Source organism: Sprattus sprattus, assembly GCF_963457725.1.
Source record: "Sprattus sprattus genome assembly, chromosome: 10".
NCBI classification, from domain to species: Eukaryota; Metazoa; Chordata; class Actinopteri; order Clupeiformes; family Clupeidae; genus Sprattus; species Sprattus sprattus.
This window is the reverse complement of record NC_137908.1, coordinates 7,254,025-7,268,546: the sequence shown is the minus strand read 5'-3', so window position 1 is coordinate 7,268,546 and position 14,522 is coordinate 7,254,025. Positions and strand designations below refer to the sequence as shown.

At 40.3% G+C, this 14,522-nt stretch overlaps 1 protein-coding gene across 2 annotated transcripts in view; it reads left to right on the top strand.

Annotated features, from left to right (window-relative positions):
• Positions 1 to 2,844: 2,844 nt before the first annotated feature.
• The window catches only part of pax7a (paired box 7a), a gene marked incomplete at its 5' end in the record, with an annotated part of 71,037 nt that continues 59,359 nt past the window's right edge, over positions 2,845 to 14,522 (top strand). The window contains 4 exons of one of the 2 annotated variants that reach the window (XM_080845714.1): positions 2,845 to 2,929; positions 4,190 to 4,425; positions 5,851 to 5,980; positions 6,337 to 6,465. In XM_080845714.1, the coding sequence (XP_080701840.1) occupies positions 2,845 to 2,929; positions 4,190 to 4,425; positions 5,851 to 5,980; positions 6,337 to 6,465 (580 nt within the window). Of the gene's footprint in view, positions 2,930 to 4,189; positions 4,426 to 5,850; positions 5,996 to 6,336; positions 6,466 to 14,522 lie in introns of both variants that reach the window. The other variant, XM_080845713.1, reaches the window with a different exon arrangement.

Below are 14,522 nucleotides of genomic sequence, written 5' to 3'. Positions count from 1 at the left end.
GCTTCATGTGGTGTGTTTCAAGAAATAACAATAATAGAGAGGTGCCCTTTCCTGATGTTTCTATTCTGTTCTGCACCCCTCTAAGTCCATATCGAGTAGTGCTTTTCCAAATACCGTCTTATATGCAACTGCACTTTTCCAAACAATTTGCAACAAATGGGCCTATGAGTGTAGGTGGTCCATTTTTGCAAATACTTTGGAATAACCTTACATATTTGAATGGGTTTTTGAAGCTGCACATTTAATTTCCTAGGCAGTTTGGCATGTACTGTGTGACAACTGGAAGTCGGACAGGACTCTGCTGCTTCGAGGGCATGCGAATTATTCATCAACCGTCGGAAATTTCACAAAAAGCTGAGAGCCGTGAGTTCACGCTCCGTGAGTGCTCGTGTTCCCGCTGTGTTCGGCATTCAGCAGGTTGTTGCACGCTACTTGCGCCTATCCTCTTCAGAATCTTAAAATATGAGACCTGTGAACTGGCTACTCAAAGAATATAGGCTTGCTAAACAAGTCTTGCAACACAATATTGGTGTCCTGCGCTGATCCTAATACCTTACATGAATATATAGTTGTATTTGTATAGTTTAGATTTAGTAAACAAATGCGTTATTTGAAGAAGCATTAGGAACTAGTTCTGACGTCTAGTTGAACAGATAGGTGGTCAAAGATGGTGTGTGTGTGTGTGTGTGCGCGCGCGCGCGCGTGTGGTGTTGGAGAGACAGTGAAAAGAATGAGTGCTGGTGGAGCAGAGGGCCTGATAATGTAGCTTTGACGGTTGTTCATAAACCTGTGGAGAGCAGCGAGTTTTTCATCAAAGCTGCCCGTTTTTCTGGTAAACGCTTTTGTTTGCCTTCACTTGATTGATGCTCGACTTAATCCAAGGTTTGGCGAGTCCTCCCAGGAGGTTGAGCCCGGCTCTTTGTGTTTCCTCAGCCCATGTGAAGCAACCAAAGCGGGAGAGGGTCAGAGTACTACGGGTGGGTACCAGTTCCACCCCACCACTGCATTTGCATGTGAAATCGCCATTTCACCCCTCCACACTCCCTAATTGTTGTAAAAATTATTTGTGAAATTGCCTTCCTCCAGGAGTGTTTTCCACGGCAATTGTCACACAATTTTCTCTGCGCGGCGGTCCCACAGAGTTGACACATGGGCCCCGTCCATTCAATATATGTGACTCTCTCATTCCACGATAAAGCTGAATCATGTACTCTTGCTACCGTTCGTATGTTATGTTTAATCTAAGAGGAGGTTCCACCACACGTTTCACACCACGCATCTGTTGCCAGGTTTGCTAGTGAGTCAGTCAATTGAATTGGATAACCCCTCGATACAGCAGTTGAAGTTCTAAATCTTTGCTATAGCTATGCATGCTTCATTGGAATTTTCATCTAGGCTATAGAATAGTCTGATAAATGTCTCCGCATGATTAATTAGACAGCTAGGCCGTTTGCTAAATAAAATAGCAATTTTTAAAAATGATCTATAATCCTCAAATACATACCACACCAAAAAATTAAATAAGATTAGTTTATTCATAGTATATTATGTTGCATTGGCAAAGTAAGATGTCAGTACGGTCCTCATATTTGCTGTTTATGTATTAATATTTCAATTTTTGCCCATTTCCCCCCTTTTTTAAGCGAATTTAGGAAAGATTAAAAATATAGATTAGAGACATAAAATGCCATTACACACCCCCCACGTTGATTTACATAATTGTGTATTGTCTATTTCATCCCAATTTGTAATGGAATTACTCCATGTAGTTAATTAGCTCATATGGACTTTGACCTCGATGTCAAGTTCACATGACAGGTCATACCTGTCATTATGATTGGCCTGCGTGGAAAAGTGTAAATGCGTTCATCATATGTAAATATTGATATTTAATTGAAATAGCCGGACTGTAGCCTTTTGAATCTATCCACATTCTTCTAAAAGAAATTGAAGTCATCCGATTATAGTATTGATTTACACAGAACATAATTAGGAACGATGAGATGTTATACTCTGGGAATGCACAAACAGATCTCAGGTGGAAAGGGGTGGGCAAACAGGTAAAAAGATGAACATATTTCATGCATTTTCAATGAAAATTAAAATTATCCAAGCACCAACCTTCAGTGTTTTTCATACTGTGTTTTCAATTATACTTGCCCTGGATGAGGCTCGTGCACTCACCAATCATTATTCTTCTTCGTAGTGAAATTAACAAAAACGGACCATTTGTGTAGTTTATGAATTCGAGTTTGGCTGAGAGATAGTGACGCAACGGTTTCAAAGCGGAATGTGACTTTGCGTCCCCCCAAGCCAGCTGCTATTGGTCGGCCGGTCCTTAGCTTTACCCTCTCTCTCAATCATGAATAAAAGAAAGGCCACGGAGCCTATCGGTGCGCTCGGCTGCCTCCTCCTACAACGTGCTCCAAAGTTAGCCACTTAAACTACCCCCATCCAGCCAGCAGACGTTGTTATCAAAACTAGCAGACCTCCAACAGTACCACGACAAAGAATAAAATAACCTTTGCTCAAGCCGACTTTGAGAGCAAGACGCGCGACTTCCTCAACACACTTCCGTGCATTGCACCTTGCAGCGAGGGTTCTTTTTCTTCTTTTCGCGGGGACACGCCGCAAGGCACTCGACCACCTCTTTTTACTTTTTTCCTTCTATTTTTGATGGGGTGTAGTGCGTCGGATTTTCTGCTTGGAGTTTCGAAGTCATTGGTTTGCGCTCTGTGTACTTTGCAGAAGAGTAGACAATTCGTCAAAGATTAATTGTGGACCTGTTGGCGTGACTGATTTATTTGGCTTTGTAAGTTTCCCGATTTGACAGAAGTAGCTGGAATGGCTACTTTACCAGGAACAGTACCACGAATGATGCGTCCAGCCCCAGGCCAGAACTATCCCCGAACCGGATTCCCTTTGGAAGGTATGCAGGATGGCAGAGGATGCTCGTAATAACAGGGATACACATGTACAGATGGCCTGAGCATGCACATTAACGTGTTTGCTTGGGACTTTTCTTGACACAAAATAAATGTGTGGCGTGGGCCTATCTCTTTGTAAAATGATGTAGCTTACTTGTTCGATACAACGTGAACTTTATCTAAAGTAGAGCAAATGCTAGTTAATAGGCGACAATTTGTTCAGTAATTAACACTCTCCGGAAGAGCCGACAAATCAGTCCCTGTAGGATGAGCAGGAGGTCCATGTCCATTGAGTCATCTCTAAAAGCTTTTCATAAAAGCATGGTATCAAACACTTTAATTTAAAACTATTTTCAAAAGTAAAAGTATAATTACTCTTAAGTACTTTTCCATTTATGCTAGACTTTGTGTTATTCATGTTTTTATGTTTGTATAGTTAGCCACAAGAATCGACATGGCTCACCAGTCATAATACAAGCGGTCAAAAAGATATCCTCCTCATACTAAATATCCAAACGTGCTGGAAGGTGTGTGTGTGTGTGTGTGTGTGTGTTTTTTTTTTATTTATTTATTTGCATGCCCGAGCTCATCTTGTGCGGGAGCTGTTCCCAGCCACAGACAGTGCGTGCTCAAGTGCCTTTTACCAAACTGCACAAGCCACGATTTTCGCAGGTTACTGAAGCTGGAGGATTTATTGAAGTATCCCAGTGCTGCAAATAGGGAAAAAACACACAGCTAAGAGATGGCTCAAAGGATCACGCCAATATTTGTACAGCATGACTAGGAATAATCAAGGTGAAAAGTGGTGCAATCTTTAGTGCCTCTTGAATGCTAAATTGGACATGGGAGTGCTGTTTGCATCCAATGTCATAGCTTGTGTGGACAACATGACTGTGATTAATGTGGAGGTGCTCTTATTTTGAAAATCCCTTCAATGTAGATAAAACCCAAGAAAAGCGTCCAAATAACATTCAGTAATATTTTTAAATTATTAGGTTTAAACTCTGAAGGGTGATACAGTGTTTTTTTTTTTTTTTAAATAACATGTGTTTAAAGTTTTAAAATGTTTTATCACCTTCTCATGTGGAAGTTTCGTGCGTACTCATGTGTTTAAAGTCGAGTTAGGGCAAGTGATAAACGACAATTTACAATCCTATTGTACAATGTGTGAAATAATCTTGATATCATTACCTATGTAAAAAAAAAACATGAATACATTTTATTCCCCCATTACTCAGATAAATATGTTTGTTATGGAACAGTATCAACACCCCTGGGCCAAGGTCGAGTGAATCAACTCGGTGGAGTTTTCATCAATGGAAGGCCTCTGCCAAATCATATCCGACACAAGATAGTAGAGATGGCTCACCACGGCATCCGGCCCTGCGTAATCTCGCGACAGCTGCGAGTCTCCCACGGCTGTGTGTCCAAAATCCTCTGTCGGTACCAGGAGACGGGCTCGATTCGTCCTGGGGCAATAGGTGGAAGCAAACCCAGGGTGAGTAAAGGCCAGTGTTTGGGAGTAGTGAACTACATGTAATTAAACGAGTAGTTTAACTACATGTTGCAGCTTGCTGGTAGTTCAGCTACATTCACATTTACATGTATTATTGAATTGCTGTTGAATTGTATTGCGTTGCACTGATATGTGTCTATCATTTTGACCACCCCATTTCAATCAGAGAGCTAGGCTAAATAACAGAAAAACCTTTTTGTTTCAAACTCTACAGTTTAACAGCACCATAAAATACATCCTCCAAAATGATCATACAGTTGAAACGCAACCTCTCTTAAACATAAACTGAACATCATAAAAAAGGATGGAGAAGGACTGTCTTAGTTTTTGCTAGGTGTCCCTCTTAATCTGGCAACTGAGTGTATTTGGCTGTAGTTCTTAATGTTTTTAATCTATTCAATATGTTAGGTGTCAATTAGTCATAGGTATTAATTATTGTTATCTTTTAACAGAGAAGTTGTTGCATTTAGTTTTAGAAGTTGCCTGGCTAACTGAGTGATTCTGCAAAATCCTTACCTGGAATCTAGTTTCTGGAAGCCAGGTGTCTGACTAATGGACGTTGTTTACAAAACTAAAGCCAACATTCCCTGCACATTCCCTGCACATTAATAGCGGGGTATTTTAATTGTTTTGGTTTATCTATGAACTGTGATCAAGAAACCACTTTTTTGCAATACATTCAATTGAGTGGCATGTAGCTTTTTTTGTATTATATTTATAATTATAGTTATCATTTCGTATCGCAATTTGATGTTTTAGTTTTTTTACGAAGTAGTTTGAACTACCTTTTCAAAGTAGCTTCATGTTAGCCAAGGTTTATTTCTTGCAAGCTTTTCTCTAGTTCAACTTCTTCAAGTGGGAAGTTATTGGTGGCTTGCACAGCTCTGCTTTCAAAGCAGCTTCTCCAACAGACATAGTTCTAGACAAGACTGCTGGATGTTTTCTCTTTAACAGCAGCACAATCTGGTTATCCTAATGTTGCTAATGCTAAATTACAGCGATTACGATAATGACAGTGCTAGTTACAGTAATTATGGGTACCCCAGTTTATCATGCAAAGTCTGTTAGCCTAACAGTCACGCATGTAAAGCATCGAAAGCCTTGTAGCACGGGCGTCTTAGGTTGTAGTTACTGTAGGCTTTTAAGTTGTCCAAAATGAGAAGTTTGGTAGACTATTAGTAGAAGGCCAGTAATAGTGAATGAAAGCCATATACCCAAGTATCCAATTATAAAAAAATGACACTAAACTGTGAATTCAGTAAATTCAAGTAGAGAAAATTGTGTTTTAAGGATACATGTGCTGATTGCTCTATTGATTTAAAACCATGGCAGATTAATTGAAATAGTCTGCTTTCCCCGATCTCTCCTCGACATTGTGTTCCCTGGCGCACGATTTGGGATCTAAAGCAGGTGGCAACGCCGGACGTGGAAAAGAGGATTGAGGAGTACAAACGCGAAAACCCGGGGATGTTTAGCTGGGAGATAAGAGACAAACTCCTGAAGGACGGGGTATGCGACAGAAGTACGGTTCCTTCAGGTGAGGCCTCATCCGGTAAGCACCGTTTCCTTTCTACCGTCAACTTCACCAACTGTGTATGATAGCGTGTGTTGCCAGCTGGACCTATAGGTCACTTGTGTGTGTTAAACCTGAGTATTTACATTTTCATACCATTTTTTTTTAAAACGCAAGTGCCAATGGAATAATTTATTTACTTACCCTTTGTTCATTCATAGGGTACTTATTTAACCCAGATTACTAAAGCCTATTCGATTAGTCACAACATTGTGCGATGATAAAGTATTGTAACGGACATAAAATGTATCTAAGTAAGAGAAAATCCCTTTAACATGCAAGCCTATCTTAAAGCTTGATTCTCATGTCTTTATCTTTAGTGAGCTCTATTAGCCGGGTATTGCGCGCACGCTTTGGGAAGAAAGATGACGATGATGATTGTGATAAAAAGGATGAAGACGGGGAGAAGAAAACCAAACATAGCATCGATGGGATACTTGGGGATAAAGGTAATTCGGTTATATTTTATTTAGTAGTTGGCTACTTTAAGGGGAATGTATTATTATTATTATTATTAATATTATTATCATCCTATTGGTGTTGTTGTTTATGTTGTTGTTATAATAGATTAGGCCTGCAGACTACATATCTATATCAAAGTAGTTTTATGTGGTGTAATTTAATCGCTATTGGGGTAGTTAAACCCTCAGAACCACTACATTCCTACAGGGTTAAAATCATCTAGGGAATGCGTGCACCTCTTCGGCAAATAGGAAACAGCTCTCTGGCAAATCGCAGTGATTACTCATGCTGTTAGATCCTCTATCCAGTCCTCACTCAATTATTTATATGGGCTCTGACGGAAAGTATTTAGCCCCAGTAAATTAATTTGTGTAACAGATTCCTCGACGGCTCCATTTAACGACCCGTCTAAACGACAGCTGACAGATGACCCATTTGACAATCAATGTCAGTGTACGCAACTTAGCACTTGTCAGTTTGGCTAATATGAATGGAGAAGATGGAATTGCTCTGTTGGACTTTTTTGTTGTCAAGTGACTGCATAGAAAACATTTCGGCCCTGAACACTGAGAAATAACTGTCAGGAAACTATGTGGTGATCTAAACTGACACGTGTGTGTGTGTGTGTGTGTGTGTGTGTGTGTGTGTGTGTGTGTGTGTGTGTGTGTGTGTGTGTGTGTGTGTGTGTGTGTGTGTGTGTGTGTGTGTGTGTGTGTGTGTGTGGAGGGAGTAGAGAACCTGTGTGTATAGGCCTACCTGTTAAGGAAATATATATATACATGCCCTGTAAGTCATATCCTTTAATCCATATTAGTGTTGAGCATTGGGTGTAAAATAAAAAAAAATATGTGTATATATTTTACACATACACATATTTAAATACATATATGGTATGCTACTCCATCAAGAACGTCCTCTCTCACTGTCCTACCAACACAATCGCTCCCTGACACACACAAAAGTTGTCCATTGGACAATAAAAGATTGTGAAAAGGTGTTGACAAAAAGCTCTAAGCGGCACTGTCTTTTTTCAAACTTGATGATGAACTTGAGGGAAAACCCCGTCGCCATTTAAGCTCCTCCAAAGCGAGGCCTCTGCGGCACAAAAGCAAATCCTCGAAAGCATGGCAGCGAAAAGGGTTATGGGGGACTGTCCTTTCTCATTCAAAAACTCCAAAGGGAGGCCAGAAAAGTTTGGACAAAAGAGCAAGGAGAAAATAAAGGCAGATGAATAATTCAGTACACCCCGCTGTTAGATAGTTTTGTAATATTAAGGAATCGGCTGTTGGAATAGACCAAACACTGGACGGCGCAAAACGTTTCTTTTTGTCTGAAAATGGTTTGTGCTTATTCTGAAATTGGGCTATTATGCGCGTTATTTGCCTGTTGTGTGTATTCAAGCGTTTGGATTTTGGACAGCCAAAAAGCTACTCCGGATGCAAACATTAAAAAGGGAAATTTAAATGTTCATGGGCTGGATTCTGAAATAACTAAATATGTTATGCCGATTACTTTAAAGCAATATTTTTAATACGATAATGTTTTCAGTTTAATTCAGATGAATACTTGTAGGCCTATTGTGAATCAATGTAGGACTAGATCTCTGAATTAAAAATATTTTTTTTGTGCTAATAATATTTTTAATATGTCAAACAAATCTTTTTTAAAACAATGTCAGCCGTCGATATCAACGCGCAAGTGTCAGTCTTATTAATCTTGTGATGAGTCAGATGCCTCAGTGTGTAATTGGTCTTATCATGTGATTTGTTTATTGGATCCGTTTGTAAATTTGCGCGCGTCTGAAGTTAGGAATGCTATGCCAGCGTCTCGGCAGAATTTTTAGCAAACCACCCATGTTAATTATTCCTGCAAATCTCTCTTTAATGACCTCGTGTTTAAACCGAAGTACTAAATGTGCTTTTTAATTCTTGAGAAGACTCGTATTTTCCGCAGTTGCAGTTTACCATCCGGCTGGCATTTAATAATGTTAAGACTTATTAGAGTTCGTAATGAAAACGCTGTCTGCTGAATGGGCGGTTGTGTTGGAGAGGGCTGTAATAGCTCGCAGGCATGGTAAGAAATGCATTTATCCCCAATCAGCCCTCGCTCTCTGGGTTTCCAGCACAAACGTTATGTTGAAGGGTTTTAAACCCGATTAAATTGAGCCCTTTATTTCTTTTCACTTTCATCTCTAAACGGCTCACTCTGCCTCGCCCGGGGCACAAATTCATGAGATTTTTGGTTTATTTTACATTATTTATTTATTTATTTATTTTATATATTTACAGTCCCCTTGGTGTTGCTATCTTCCGGCGTCCATATGCTCTCAAATCAGAGGAGGTATTATAAATGTAATAAATAAAAAATATATGATTTTACACAAATTGTAAACAATTTAAGTAGCGAGTACCAAGGCAGCTGTCTGTCTTCATTTTCCTGATGAAATAACACAATGCTAAATTTAGCATTTTATCACATTATTTTACACCCCTCTCCCCCTCTTAAAGAAATTTGTAGATGAGTTCTGTGCACCTGATGGCTTGTTCTCACGTGGGCGCTGCGCAATTAGGCTCCAGCTTAGCGCCATTACACCTGCCATCCTCATTAACGCGAGACCAAATTATGAACGACATGGACAGACTCGCGGAACATGCCACGTTTAATTATGTGCAGCGCATGCGATGAGGCATGTGGCAATGCATGAAGCGCGCGTTTTCAGCTCACCTGGTGAGGCTATTGTTTGTCCCCCCCCCCCCCCCCCCCCCCCCCCCTACACACACACACACACACACACATACACACACACACACACACACACAACCAAAACCATTTATCGCGAACCATCTGCAATAACTAAACCAACAAGCGGCTGGCTTCTGTAAGTAACGTGTTGGGGAGAGGGAGGCGACGGACACTTCAGCAAATCGGAGGATTACCTGAGGTTCTCAATCTAATCAAACGGAGGCCAGACGGGATTTGTGGGTGTTGTGAGGGGATCATAATAGGGGCCAGTAGAGAGATAGTGGGGTGTCAGACAGTCCAAGGCTTGGGGCTCGCTTTCACTGTGCATATTCAATTAAAAGAGCGACGGCCCGCTGAAGAACCCAGGGATATGTTTTACAAAAAGCAAAGGAAACAAAGGAATCTTACAGTAATGAGAGATTTCATAAAGTGTAACAGCCTATCGCTAAATGGAATGTGAAATTGTGACAAAAAAGCAAACAGAAATAAATTGTTACTGAATCTCTTATTCTTTTATTCACCAACCGCATAAAGACTTAAAGAATCAAACTCAGACTGACAAAGGAAAGATGTTGACTATGTCCATTACTCAGAAGGAAGGAGGGCGACATCTTGAAGTTGTCTTGGTGTTGACAACTATGGTCATCAGTCCACGAGAAATGTTCATGTATTTCGCGTACAGGAGTTTAGACATGTCCAGGAACATTCCCTCTCTCTGTCTCTATCTCCCTCTTTACCATAGCCTATATTTATATCGAAATAAAACGAATATTTTGCCGTCTAAAGCCAGGCTGAATGAGAGGGACAGGGGAATAAAGCGCGAGACCACTTCAAACAAATCCATCTGGAATAGTGTGCGCGCGGGAGGGAGATTTAGTGAAAGTATGGGGAAGTTATTTAGCTATTAATAACATTTTTCCTCAGGCATCGAGACTCACTCCATCTGCACTTTCTCGCAGCTATTTGGCTGGGTTGAAATTGAGGGAGACCCAATGTTGGGCAGAGATAACACGGGCATCACAGCGCGGACCATGCGCTGCGCATCACTGCATTAAACTAGGATTAACCTCCCCTTTCCTGCCACTCTCTCTCACCACGTTTCTGTGGCACCCACATCCGAGGCTTTTCTTAAAGAATAGAAAGAATACACAGAGTAAGCGTGAATCCTTGTCCCTTATAAAAAATAATAATAATGCTGATAATAATAATACAATACTACTACTACTACTACTAATATAGTAACTATAATAGTGTGTACTGTAGACTATGTAGCCTACATTTGTATGTAAACGGCATATCCCCAATTAATTAAAAAAAAAAATGGTAACATGTTGTGGGGGGGACACTTGTGGAATTGCTTTTAATTGATGAAATGGATGTTTCCGATTTGTTTTAAGGAATTCTGTGGACATTAGTGTTGTAGTAAGCTACTTATTTATTATATGTACTTTTTTATTTATTATATAATTTATTATCACAAGAAATATATGCCCCACAAAATAGTATAAAGGTGTCAGTGCTAGAATTTAAATATTTGATAATATTTTCGCAATTGTAGCCACACCGTTATCCACTGCGATAACTGCGCGTGACAACCGGTGGACCTGTAACATAACGTGTTAAGTCGTTAACGTAATGACACGTCAACTGATACCAATTTACAGGCACAGCCTTTGAAATTGCAGAAGAGGTCTTTATAAGTCCCGAGGAATATTAAAGTGTAATTATAGACAGCGGTTCTGCTGACCTATGAACTTAAGGCGGGCCCTGAATTTGTCACGAAGGGGATTTGGGTGTATGTTTCAGAGTTTAAAAAAATGTGTAGGCTAAATACCCGAGTGGTCTGTATTGAGTAGGTGCAACGAGAAAGCCGGCTGGAGGAAAATGAGAGGCCTACCCACTTTGATCCTGTGTTGCTTTTTTGCATAGCCTATCAGAAACATTTTCAGTGACACAAACACAATGGGAGTTCATCATATTACAGACTGACAGTGTCGTTTCCGACTCTCCCTGCCTGTTAATTAAAACGAGACTTGCCATGTGGGACATGCTATCGCTATCTATACACACTCAGCCCAGTAGGGTACTTAGGAGAGTGGCACTGGGATCTCTTGTGGGGGTTCTTAAAAAGACACAATCTTCTCTTTTCCGACTGCTTAGGGGAAATTCTAAAGTGTACAGAAGAAGACATGGGGATTTCTACTTCATATATAATGGCGGCTTCATAATCCCCACCCCTCTTAATAACTTTAAAGGATTCAATTTCTCCTCTCGTTTGAAGGACTGAACGTTTCTGGCATTGGGTGTCAGCTATAAAACTCAAGGTGAACCTGTAACTACCGAAAGTATCATACCATATTGTTTTCGCATTTAAAAAAAAAAAAATTGTAATGAACATCTTATCCCCTCTCTGGCATGAATTACATGACAGAAAACCACTTTAGCTATGTACATTTAAAAAATGGATCCATCGACTACGTTCACCGGGATATATTTTATATTTCCCCGTCGGTTCTGGTCTCCCGACCCATAGCCTATTTAACACGCTATGGCAATTCTGTGGAGCACTGACCGGCGGTAGGCTATATCTGTCAGAGAGAGGCGGTGGAAGGGGCGCTTTGGTAGATTCTTGGAACAAAGCGAACACACGACGAGGGAATTCCTGCTGACACAAATTAAGGGAGAAGTATTGCCCCGAGGGCTTCCTATCGTGTAACAGAAGTGTTTTTGATGGCGGAGTGCGCCAGTATCGCTCTCTGTGGTTTAATTTGGTTTTCAGCTCCATCGGAGGAACTTTTCATGACCCCACAACGTAGCGCATGTTCGTGTTACAGTTTGGTATTTCATGGAAGCCTCCCCTGGTAAAAATGTGAATAGTCTAGATTTGACACGGGGCATTTGACCGTATTTAATAGTAGCATTCAATATATTGGGAGTCAACTGTCTGCATGCTGCATTACATTTTTAACTATAGTTGCCCACAATATTTAGTGATACAACATGCTAAAAATCTCACTGAGTTGTAAGATTATCTAACAATTCACTTTCCATGTTTTTTAGAATGACAGCGCAAAACTAAATGCAGATAAATGCAGGGATGATCATTTGTGCCATAACCCGCTGCGTAGCCCATTTGTGTGTGCTAGATGAATGTAATCAAATTGGCCTTCAAACAAAAATGTTAAGAATAAAGGAGTGTAAAATTATCCAAACTGAATAAAAGTGATTGTGCTGGATAATTTTGAGAGACTTATAGCGTTGTCCACAATTCACAATGAAGCAGACATAATTGAAGAAGAATGGAGGATAAGCCACACAGCGCCCTTATGTGGTGTGTTGAGAAATCTTTTAATTTCGACGGTTCACTCACCTATTTTACTATGTCTGGGATTGGAGAACTGAAGCCGCCACTTAAAGCCAACTGATGTCGATGCGTGTATGGGCATAATTCATCCGGGGCCAGCCCGAAGATACGACAGCAGGTAGGCCTATCGAGAAAAGGCTTTTAAAACCCCTTGTGCCATTTTTGTTTTAGGCCTGGCAGCAGCGCAATGTAGACAGACACTTAAACAGTTATGATGTCTACTCTTGTGGATTTTTTTTTAACAATCAGGTTTTGGTTAGGTATATTACGAGCCCACAGAAATAAAAACAAAATGTAATTTTGTTTGATCGTTGTTGATTTGAGGCTATTATTGTCTTATCGTAGGCTATTGCATAAGCCTAGTAAAGTGTTTTGTGTAATATAAATGGGATAAAGTGAAACATAAATTGTATTGCTTTCAGGCATAGCAACTATTTTCCACCATAAAACCATCCATCATGAAGCAAAGTCCTAATGGACGCGCATATTAGAGGGTGAAGGAGGTTTGGAGGGGGGTTTGTTCAGGCACATTGACGCTTCACATAATCAAAAGCCAACGCATATTTGGACGAAGAGTGCACGTTCCTCTTCCTAAAAGACCAAGAGGTCCTAGCACGTTGATAACATACTGGTTTGCATTTCTAAAATAATTTTGACGTCAGCTTCATTAGAATTTGTTCCATGAAATTGATTGCTCAATGGTTAATTCTAAAAAGTAGGGGAAACTTCTTCGCAACACCTATTACCATATTAGTTATCCTGATTTTGTGTACGCTGCCAGTAGTCTTGTTAGTTCTCAATTCTCACGCCACTTTTCTCCTGCTGATTTGATAATAGGCCTGCCTTGCTTTAAGCTGTAACTGGATGTAATTGTCCCGTTTCATCCAGCCAATATTTGAAAGATTAACAGGGCATATTATTCCAAGGAACAATATGGAGTCCCTTGGCGGGGCGAAATTGGGCAGCGAACTGATTTTTCTAATAACCATCCATATTTTAGAGCCAGTTATGAACAAGTGGACAAATACGTCGATTAAGATGTTGGTACTGCTAAATCAAGGATGGCTTGGAAAAGGGTTGTAAAAAAAGTGTTTTTGTTGTAATGAAAACGATTGTCTATTAATATTTGTTTTTGAGAAGAGATTAAACTAATTTAATTCAATTTCAAATGGATCGAAGACATCCACTGCACCCCCCACCACCCACCCCCACACACACTGTTGTGACATCTTGGTGTTGAACTCGGTAAACTGGAGTTGACAGGGGGACGCTATCCAGGGATCTCCCCAGACCCTGACTCGGAAATCATAATTTGACTGGTCTTTCCTCTCATGAAAACGAGGCGCTGAACTTGTCAGATCTAATTAGGGGTGGTGGAAACGCGTTTTGGCCAGAAACAGTAGGCGGTGGGATAGGGCAGTCCACACGAACTTGTTTTGTTATGGTCCAGACGAGGGAAGGTAGCGCAATGTTACGCACAGTGGGGTTTGGACTAGCGCTGGAGGGGCGTTTGCGCTGTTTGCTAGTTTGTCAATTCTGTCTGCCTTGCCCTATGGGCAAACTGATAGACCAAGCGTGGACTCTGGCGCCTCGTTCTAATTGGGTATGAAATTAATTAGAATAGACATTCATTAAGGTCTTTAAAGTTTGGCTAATTTTTTCACAGACTTTAAAAGGTATAACAGTGGATTACTGGCTTATAGCCAATATTAAAATGTATTGCATCCTAATAATTTGTGCTGCCTGTGCCAAACGGATGTCGGAAGAAAAATCTTGAAATTAATAACTAGAGAATCACCAATGCAGCTTACGTTTTTTCATTATAAACAGTAATGCAACATTTTGATACAACTTTCAGACATAAAGCCCCATCTTTTGTGCATCCTCTTCAAACTGAAAGACTAGATGCAATTGTCACATTGAGAGTTCATTTTTAAC